The 11233-nt window shown below is 42.5% G+C and overlaps 1 protein-coding gene across 2 annotated transcripts in view; it reads left to right on the top strand.

The window, feature by feature from the left end:
• The window catches only part of Micu1 (mitochondrial calcium uptake 1), a 141276-nt gene that overhangs the window by 41866 nt on the left and 88177 nt on the right, over positions 1–11233 (top strand). For both annotated transcript variants that reach the window (XM_050140015.1, XM_050140016.1), the window contains exon 5: positions 1334–1377. In XM_050140015.1, coding sequence (XP_049995972.1) covers positions 1334–1377 — 44 coding nt within the window. The remainder of the gene's footprint in view (positions 1–1333; positions 1378–11233) is intronic.

The raw sequence follows: 11233 nt of genomic DNA, 5'->3' as shown, positions 1-11233 counted from the left end.
ATATTCTTTTTTTTTTTTTTTTTTTTTGGTTTTTCGAGACAGGGTTTCTCTGTGGCTTTGGAGCCTGTCCTGGAACTCGCTCTGTAGACCAGGTTGGTCTCGAACTCACAGAGATCCACCTGCCTCTGCCTCCCGAGTGCTGGGATTAAAGGCGTGCGCCACCACCGCCCGGCTTGTTCTGTCTTTTTGAATAATGCCATATTGAATACAGTGATGGTTTAAATTCGAATTGTTTTCAAATTTTCTCTTTTCTGATTATCTATTCATTTTGTTTGTTGTAGTCAATGGCCTTATTTGTTCAGGGCTTGGTTCTAGAAGCCACTTTCGTTCAGGAGAACATGTAATCATCGCTAAGACTCCTTCTCAGAGGGAGCTGTAAGCAGTGTCTGTCCCTCCTGCTAAGGTCCTAGTGATGAACCAAGGCACAATTCTGCTGTAATTCACTCTTGTTTATGAGTTTTCCAGGCTTCCTTAGAGCAGAAGTGAGGGCTTATTTACAGAGGTGTGGGTGCCCCTCCCCAGCAGGCCACACTGGAAAGTGTTTCCCAGTAGAGATGAGGGCTTTCCCGCAGCCACCTAGCTGGAGCTGCTTTCCGGTCTCCCCTGGCCTGTATACTCTAGCCCCTCCAGGAGGCCATGTGGAATTAAGGCCGAGTTGACCGAAACAGGTGGTAGGGAAGCTGGAGCCACAGGTGACCACCTCCTACTACTGTACTCCATTGGGGGACAGACAGTCAGCAAGCCCAGCTGGGATGACTCTGCTGAGAGTGCAGGGGAACTCCCAAGATGGTAGTTGTTTGGCCTGGAGAACAGTCACTCACAAGTCATCAAATTGTTAGAAGCAGAGATGCAAAACAAAGCTTCCAGTGCTGGTACCATATTCGTGAGCTAGTGTAAGGACTTGAGACTAGTGCGTACATTGGCACACGTACCTGTCACGCAAGCTCCTTGCCATTCTGATATGTAAGAACAGAGTTGGTATCTGTCTGCCAGCTTTTGTGTGAAAATGGGTCAAAATAATCATTCCCATGTGGCTCTGGATGAATATTGTCGTAAGCCACCTAGTGTATTTAATTGAATAATTTAAAACAAAACCGAGCAGGTTAGTGGTGGCTCACACCTTTAATCCCAGCACTCGGTTGGCAGAGGTAGGTGGATCTCTGAGTTTGAGGCCAGCCTGGTCTACAGAGCGAGTTCCAGGACAGCCAGGGCTATACAGAGAAACCCTGTCTTAAAACAAACAAACAAAAAAACCAAAATGAGAGCTGTCGTATATTTCTGGTGAGTTATGATGACCAGAAACTAATTATTACTACTTTTCCTCTCTTTTTAGACTTGGGCCTGGACCAGTATATAATAAAGCGCTTTGACGGAAAGGTAAGCAAACTGACACCCAGATGTCCTAATTTTTACTAAGAAGGTTTTCAAGTTCCTCTAGAATCATGTGTGACAGGTCCTAGAATTCCTGTTTAGCAACTGACAGAAGCGTGTTCAGGCTCAGAGGCCTGCATCTCCGGGAGATTCCACACAGGGAATCAAGCAGGTGTTCTCTGCGTTGGTTGGTCTGTTTCAATGTTTTTCCATGTAAGGTAACTCATGGTTTGCCTACTCTTATATTCAGACTGAATTCAGTGTTTGCTGACTTTCGAATATTAGCACCAAAGCCGTCATAAAGGTGAATGCGCTCCCAGTACGACATTCACACTTCATATGGACACCTGCCCTACTGGACCTTCTGACCTCTTATAGCAGTAACCCTAACTATAAAACCATAAAGATCTCTAAAGTGCTTTTGCAACAGTTATAAAGAATTCTCCCAATCTGCATGTTTACGTTGCTCTTTCAATTCTCTGTACCTGATGAAGAAATCACATTATACTACATTATCTTAGGTATTGAAAGGGAAACTTTCAATTTTAGTATCTCATAAAACTACCAGCTAAACATAGTTTTTTCCTTTCAGGATAAATTCTTCAAAATGAAAAAAGAAAAGTTTACACAGGTTCAGAATGACAGCAATATTTAAAAATATTTTTAATTAGAATATAATTATATCATTTTCCGTCTCCCTTCCCTCCCTCCAACCCCTCCTATGTACCAGGCTTCTTTCTCTGTTATTGTTACATGTATGTATAAATGCATAGATATATAAATACAATCTGCTGAATCTGTTTAGAGTTGCTTGTATGTAGATGATTTTAGAGCTGACCACTTGGAACTGGATAACCAATTAAGGGGCTCACCCTTGTAGGACAGCTAAATCTTCCTCTCTAGTTCTTTGTCTAGGGGTAGAAGCCTATGAGATTTCTTCATGTCTATTGGTGTGGTCAATGTTCACGTCTTGTTTAGGCAGCCATGTCGTTGAGGTACCATGGGTGTAACTTCCCCACCATTTCTAGGAGACACAACCTCACAGCAGACTTCCTGCTCTTCTGACTCTTAGCCGTCTCTATGCCCCCTTCTTCCGTAGCCTTGGCTGGAGTTGTGTTGGCTCCAGGGAACAGGTTCTGAAAGAGGAAATGTTCTAGAGAAATTCACTTTACTTTTTAAATAGGCAGTTCTCTGTCTCTGTGTGTCTGTCTATGCATGTGTATATCTGTCTTTCTATGTCTGTGTCTATCTGTGTCTGTCTGTGTCTGTGTCTTAGCTTAAGGAAACAAAAAACAAAAGCACAAAAAAACCTGGTAATTTAACATTTAATAAAGTCTATGATTTGACTACTAACAAACATTAGCTTATCTGATTACTTTCTTACTGAATTGTATGTTAAGGTTTATGTCAGGAAAAGCCAGGACAAATATAAAACAGTATTTCCTTGGCACTTTTAATTTTTATATAAATTTTATAGACCCCTTTACATGCAAATCGGGAAAGAATGACCCATTTGATACTGGCAAATAGCCGGGTAGTTTTACTGCACTGTTTGATTACTGCACATCCCTGATAAGAAGTGAATGAGGTGTCCCTACTTCAACTGATCGTCAATGAAGCTGGATTTGATTAAGCAGACTTCACGTTTCAGTGGGAGTCTTTTTTCTAGAGCCCTTTCTACTTTGTTAGTGATCACTAGCTCTTTAAGAATACTAGCTCTTTTTGGTTTGGTTTGGTTTGGTTGATTGGTTGGGTTTTTTTTTTTTTTTTTTTTGGCAAGGTTTCTCTGTATAACAGCCCTACCTGTCCTGGAACTCACTCTGTAGACCATACTGTCCTCAGACTCACAGACATCTGCCTGCCTCTGCCTCCCGAGTGCAAGAATACCAGCTTTTGTCTTTGGAGAAGAGACACAGAAGACACCGACCCTGCTTTTATCACCTATTGCTTTTCAAAGCTGTCTATAGAGTCTCGAGTATAGAACGTCTCTAGCTATTGTTGCTTGGAGAGCATGTTTTATAGACAAGTGATATTTTTAATACTCAGACTAAGATTGAAAGTTTTGAAAGCATCAAATCTTTGATGACTTCAGATTTTGTCTGATGATACATTTCAAAAACCAAAAACCCTTTCGCAGTATTGGATATCTAACACAAGTGCACCAGCAGCTGAGATGTGCTCTGCCCTTTCTAGTCATTTTGCAAATAGCTTGTTTCAGTCATTAAGGGTGCTTGACAGCAAGCTCATAGCTTGGAGTCTCTTCCCAGTATCCACTTGATGGAAAGAGAACTGAGTCCTGCAGGCTGTGTTCTGACCTCCACAAGCACACCACCCTACACATAGACATAGGAACCACACACACACACACACACACACACACACCACCCTACACATGGACATATGAACCATACATACACACACACACATGAGCACACCACCCTAAACATGGACATATGAACCACATACACACACACCACCCTACACATGGGCATATGAACCATACATGCACACCACCCTACACATAGACATGTGAACCATACATACACACACACACACACGAGCACACCACCCTACACATGAACATATGAACCACACACATATACAAAAGCACACCATCCTACACATGGACATATGAACCACACACACACACACCACCCTACACATGGACATGTGAACCACACACACACACAATAAATGTAAAAAATTCCTTTAAAAATTAAGTAATTAATAACTTATTGGTACAATTAGAAATATAATATAGCATATAGAAATATGTCATATTTAAATGCACCCCTTTAATATGCATGTATTCCCCTATGATTCGTTAATATAGTCATTTCATGTACTATACATTACTTTTTATTAAAAAATTAAATTTTCATTTGATGTTTTTAGCATCTGGTAATTGCCCTATAAAACAAAGTGTCTATTTCTAAATGGAGTCTTATTTTTACAGCAGTGTCAAATACCTAATCTTAGTAGCTATCTCTCGTTGGTCTGACTTATTTCAAGTGCTTTCTAATCTTTGTTCCCCATTCTGTCTTACTCCTTTTTCTTGGCAATGTGAATAAGAAGTTGTGCTCTGTATTTTCTATCCCGTGACTTGTGGTAAGCAGCGCCCTGGCAATCAGACACCGCCACATTTTTGTTAGACATTGAAGTGGAGAACTGCATGGTGTAGATGTGGTTATTTCCCGAGCAGGCCTGCATCCACGCTGACATGCTGGCTCTAAGCTTTGATGTCACCCCGGGCTTCCAAAGATGATTATGTTCTTACCCTGTTTGCGAGCGCAGCAACAACATGTTCCCGTTGAAACGGACCGTTCATCGTCCATGCCTCGTTCCTCTCCCCTGTCTGTCTGTCTGTCTTTCTCATTTATGATAGGGATTGAACCCAGAGCCTCCATATGCTCTACCACTAAACTGCTACCTCAGCCCCAAAGTTCTTATAATAAAAGAAAACACTCAGTTGGGGCTGGCTTCCAGTTCAGAGGTCTAGTTCATTATCGGCATGTCAGGAAACTTGGTCTCTGCTGGCTGTGAGCAGGCCTTTTAAGTAAAATGTTGTTTCTGTTCTGAACAAAACCAGGAAGTTTTTTCCTCACTGTGATGATTCACTGGGTCAGATGGAGCACCATTTGAATAGCACTGGTTATGATGATAACCTGATAACTTTTTTTATGAAGCCAAAGTTCAGCTTGTAATTAAACTGTTAGAACACTCAGGTGCTGAGTCAGCATTTCTGGAAGGCCTTTGAGCTAGCAGTATAGCACGGTAGAGCACAGACTCCAACCCGGGCGGGGCTCTCAGTTCGATTCCTGACAAAAGTTAATTCCTTGACACTTGCTAATTTTCCATTTTATTTTCCCATCTTCTTTCCTACTCAATGGTTTCAAAATAATTTTTCATTTTTCTCTTACAAATTAGCTTCAGTTATTTTTCCACACGGTATCACTAAAACAATAATAATGATAATCATAGTAATACTAAGGAACCCTAGTTCTGGCGTGTGATCTCCTCATTTCCCAAGGCATTTATTTCTGTGCCGTCCATTCCCTCATTGGACACCCATGTGTAAGTGGTCGGTGGATGATCTAAGACACGCTGGACTGGGGCGAGAAATGCAGCCCCATTCGTTGTCCGCTGTAGTGTAACATGGCGTGTAACAGAACAGGGTGTTGACTTCAGATTATCACGTCATCCTTCAGATACGGCTCTGCCGCAGGGTTGATGGTAAAGACGCTGTAACCGCTCGTCTCCTGCTTTATCAAAGAACTGGGACAGTGGGAAAGCGACTCTGCCCGCTCGTAGCTTTCTGCATGGTTATGAGCGTGTTCCCCTATGGAAGGACTCCCTGCTAATATGTCCGTTATCTTTCCTGCGTGTAATTGTTCTCAGTTCAGTCGTCGGGAAAAGCCTCCTGTGCTGTCTTTGACTGCATCGTTTTATATAGGTTCTCCATTTACCCCCAGGGAGATCTGGGCTCTTCATTCACGGGGGTTCCTCCCACCCCTTCTGCCTCATCAGTCCCCACTGTGGACTCATACATTGCTTATTGCACCTGTTTTTCACTCAAGAACTTTTGCAATGATACTGAGCTTGGTTTCTAAATGATGGTAAGTTTAGGTCAAAATTTATTTCACAGCCAGTGAAGTTTACTTACATTAAAAAAAAAGATTTCTTTAAATCACTTGATATTTGGAGTGGAGCTAGGACCAGGATAAGTTAGCTAACCTGACCTGCTCCCTCAGATGGCAGCCACGGACATGATGGCGCTCTTCATTACACAAGGACAGCCCCTATTCAGCGGAACATAAAGGGGTACATGTTCCGTCTGTTCTGAACTGCTCCGCTGCACAGTTACTGATGCTCTGCACTTATCCAGGTCTGGTTGTTTATGTGTTGGGGTGAATGGCAAAGCAAGCAATTTGGCATGAAGTTGAAATAAGCATCGCTAAAATTGTGAGGCATCTTAATAGGAAGCCTTCATTCCAGAAATGCTTTGACGGACCCAGGGAAGACATGGAGTCTTCGTGCCCCTTCCTTAAAGACATAATGATTCGTGTGTTCTCTGTGTAGAGTGTGCCGCTGACCTGTGGCTGTGTGCTATGGAGCTGGGAGGTCACGTTGTAGATCTTTGTTTTATGTGTGCCTTATGGATAGTGTCTAGGCCATTTGTGTATGTTCTTCACTCCTTTATTTCCAGGTTTTCAGTGATCGTTATTGCAGGTTTAAATTGTCCCTTCCTATGTTGTGTTTTGTGATATACATATATGTTTGATTTGGGGGGTTTTGTTCATATAATCAATGTCAATCTGTTTTTTTCTTTCTCTCATCTTCTGATCAGGAGTTCTGGCAGGTACTGACTCGGCCGCATGTGCTTTCAATCACTCACTGCTCTGGAATCCATACTAATGCTTCAGAGGCAAAGGTTCAGTGCATGCCCCCCCACCCCCACGGTTCCGTTCCCGTCACTTTCAGTTACTGCTTCATCTCTAATATGACAATTCGAACACTGCGCAGGCCTCGAGCATACAGAGCCCAGCATAATTCGAAGAAGTTTTATCAGTAGCTGTTAACACAACAGGGCGAGAAACTTAGTTGTAGTCATTGCACAACATCAGATTTTAATGAATTGGACATTTAAATATTAGTATTGTTTGGGTTGGTTTTTTCCTACTCTATCATAGAAATGAAAGACAGTTTAAAAATGAAAATGAGGAGGTGCTTGTTGCTCCTTGCTCAATAAAATGGCTTAAGAGGAAATTGGTGGCGTAATTTAGATTTCCTTATTTTGTCCTTTTGAGCCAGGCAATGAGTATAACCTGGGATAAATGAACACGTGGAAAGACTATGCAGGTATAGAGAGTCCATGGACACTCAGAACACGTACTTTTTAAACGGATCTTCAGATGCTGGCACTCTTTAGCTAGAGAGTGTAAATTATTAGATTTTATTCACTTAAAATTGCTCTTGCATTTTTTGATGGTTAGCTGGAATAAAAATATAAATTCAGCTTAAATAGTAGCATCCCTTGATTTGAAAGAACTGGTGATAGGATTAACGAAGAGCACAGGGTACTCTTCACAGTGCCTTTCCCTGTGCGCCTCTTAATGGGGTGTGTTTTAGTAGTTCTCCAAACTGACCATTCACCGTATTATTGGTGGAATATGTTATCTTTCGTAGATAACTGTGGAGCTAACTGTATTCTGAAACAAGCAATACTTCAAATTTCATCAAAATAACTAATTGATAAGCCCATTTCAATGCTTCAAATTCTGGGGATTTTGTTTTAGAATAGCTAAGGTAGAAACAAGAGCTAGCCAGAGGAAAAGAGGGCTATGCTCATGGTGGTAGAACACTTGCCTACCATGAACAAGCCCGGGATTTGGGCCTTAAGCCCTCCCTCTGTTGATGGTCAGTCACATAAGAATGTCTTGTCTGTGGCTCTCATTGTGGAAGGACAAATGGTGAGGGGCAGCTCAAAGTCCCTCGCTCTTCATTAATAATTGTGCGTTTTTAAAGAGACCTGCCTTCCAAAGAGACGCTTTCAGCAAAGACTGAGGAGATGGGAATTACTAAGTACAGAAAGTCTCCCGAATCTACAGCCCTGAGCGCTCAACCACTGTAGGTGTTCAGTACTCAGAGTACTATTTTCAGTTGATCCGAGGTTGGAAATCAACCATTATCCACTTGCTTCAGGAGCCCATGTACTGAAATCAGAATTGTGTGGAGATTAACACCATGGCCTCTGTGCAAGGAAAGCTCTTAAATTTGGAAGCAGCCTGCATTTTTCTGCTTCCCCAAACCTTTTATGGGTTTCTGGAATCAGTAGCTGAATGTAGTGTATAGAAACTGTTTCATTAAAATTAAAATTCGAGATGTTAAATATTTTTAAAACAGCTTTTACTGCATCCTTCAGAATACCTTGTAAATTTATATTGAATATAAACTTCTTTGTTATAGATGGTGAGGGAATTGTTCATATTAGTTTCTAGAAACAGCACTTGTTTTGGCGACACCAGTACATACCTTTTAAGCTTCCCAAGCAGCAGCAGTCCTTCATTAGAGAAGATGAACCCTGGCTTATCTCTCTGCAGGATCTGTTCTGTGCATGCTGTTCCTACTGCCTGTGGAAAGGCCAGCCCCAGAGGCCTGCTGGCTTCGTGCACCTTTCTTTAGGCCAACTTACTAATGACGCCAGACACTTACTGTACTGACGTGGAGTAGCCAGGTCTCTTTCCAGTCTCTCAAGTTCTACCACGTGATTTGGTTATTCAGGTGGACCAAAGAAATGATTATATATATATATATATATATATATACATATAATCATTAAGAGCCCCCAAAAGGATGTCACTTATTTGCTTGCCTCAAATATTCAGATTCCTATTACCACATCTTTAGATACCTTTTTATTTTAGGTTGTATTGTGTTTGAATTTGAGATCAACCAAACCCATTCGATGTACCATGGTTTGTTTGAAGCATAAACATAACTGGCCATTACATTTGTGACAACGCCTCATTCTTGGCTTTTTCACTACAGAACAACTTTCAGTTCACTCTATTGAAAGTGAAGGACTTTGTTCTAGACCGTCCTTTTCCATATCACTTAGATACGAGCATTTTGAAGGCCACTGTACCGATTCTAGGAGAGCTGCTCAAGCGACCACCATCTGGAGATGCAGGCTCTCGCCTTGTTCTGAATACCTGCTGATGCCCTGTGGTTGTAGAGAAGGGAGCTCTTTGAGAATAGAAAGCTTTAAGGGTGTAGAACATTTTAGTGTTGACGTGATGCATGAGAATGAATGAAACACACATGTGCCTCAGTAAATCCCACTTACTCTCTGGCTCACCTTTCCCTCAGGTTAGCTGGGACAGCTAAGCCCCGCAGTTAACGCTCCACAATAGTGAACTCCAAGTCTCCAGCCCTCAGTAACATTTTCAGAAACTGTAAACACGGCACCTGCGTGCCCCTGCGCTGTTCATAGCATATGAAGTACAGTGGCTCGTGGTGTGGGCTGTGGAGTGAGAGTACAGTCGATCCGGTTAACTGGGGCACTTAGTTCACTTGTCCAAACCTGAGTCGTCTCATGCAATTCCAGTGACCCTGCATGCCCAGTTTCTGCAGTGCTACTAGGGACTGTGAGCACTCCCAGCTGAGCTAGCTTCCCAGCCCTGTGATTTTTATAAAGTCTTGGCACACCTTTAATGGTCAGTGGTGTCCCATGGATATCTTTTTATGTTTGGTATAAAATTTGATTTTAAAATTCTTTTGCACAACACTTCCTGAGAGATAGTAGTTGTGACAGTCAAGGGTGTAAGCAGTGATTGCTTATAATGGGCCTTTTATTTTTCCTTATGAAACCTATTTTCCTTGCTGTATTTTTCCACGTGAGAAAGGATGAAATTGCCATGTTGGCTTACTATTTTACAGCCCGTTCATGAGGGAGTTGGCACTAAGTGACAAGGAAGCCATTTATGATACCCGCATGACGACAACCGAGACCCCGAACTCGGGACTGTTGGGGTCAGGGGTTGTTTTCTTGGGAGTTTGTGCTTAGTGCTTGTCTATTTGTGTGACCAAAGTCCAGAATTGAATTCTTAGATGAGGGTAGCAGCTTATCAATAACGATCAAATACAGCTGTCCCACACAGAGCTGATAGAGAGGAGTGCACGGGCATGCAGCCCCAGAACATCTGACTCTTCCCCGTAGAGTTCTCATGGTGCTCCAGCAGACACTGAGGACTCAAATAAATCACTTCAATAAAGCTCCGTCCTCCACGTGACGTTAATTCCATTCCAGCAGATTCTTGCACTGCTGCCGCTGCTTTTGCTCATGTCATCTGCCGCCCTTGCGTTTTAAACATCTCCCCGGTGACATCTTCTGTGAGGCCAATGAAATAAGGCGAACACTTCATTCCGGGTACTTGGGTTGTTCTCGGAGCTCAGGTGGTTAGGATTGGGACTGAAAAGAGAGCTGCTTTCTGCAGGTGGCATGGGCACCTTCTCAAGCACCCCCGCCTCAGTGCGTTGCACAGGAATTTATGTCGCCTCCACCACAAAAGACCTTTGAGAAGTTTGAAAAAAGAACCTGAGTCGGTAAAGGGGAAACTGTAAACTCCACCGAGCTGAAAACATGTCAACTTAATTTTCATTTGGCCGACACCACATCCTACACTTGTGCACCGTTGGGTGTGGACCAAGTCAGGAGTGCCATATTTTCACTGTGCAACAACTTCTGTTTGACTGAGAGTAATGTGATTGTTTGAGACTAACGTTTTTCCAAGGCTTTGGCAGCTGTCTGTGCACCGAGGAGATAATGAAGTGTGATATTGACTGCATGAGAAAATCGCGGCCTCTTCCCTAACACCCCCTCTCCCCACTGTAATTCAAGCAGTGATGCTGTTTGCCATTTGGAAACGATATGCCAAAATCAAGTTTTCTAGAAGCGTTATATTACTAGAGAGATTAGAAATTCTTTACAGCAATATAAAGAAATATTGATTCTTCTTTGTTTCTTTCTCACAGTACTGGTGATTGTGCCCAGGGCTTTGCACATGCAAGCCAGGTGCTTGACCACCAAGCTACAAATTTTGCCTTTTATAAAAAGTGTTTTTTCAAAGCAGGGTCTCACTCTGTACCTCTGGCTGTCCCGGGACACACTACATATAGCTCATACTAGCCTTGAACTCACAGAGATAGGTCTGCCTCTGCCTCCCAAGTGCTGGGATTACAGGTCTGTAGCGCTCACCCAGTGCCTTTTTACATTTGATTTTGAGATATGGTCTTAGTAAGCTGTTCAGATGGGCAACTCTGAATGTGATCTGCCCGTCTCAGCTGCAGTAGCTGAGATTGC

Source organism: Alexandromys fortis, unplaced genomic scaffold (genome assembly GCF_014885135.2).
Source record: "Alexandromys fortis isolate MF-2015 unplaced genomic scaffold, M_Fortis_MF-2015_v1.1 scaffold_9, whole genome shotgun sequence".
NCBI lineage: Eukaryota > Metazoa > Chordata > Mammalia > Rodentia > Cricetidae > Alexandromys > Alexandromys fortis.
This window is presented reverse-complemented; position numbering and strand designations above follow the sequence as displayed.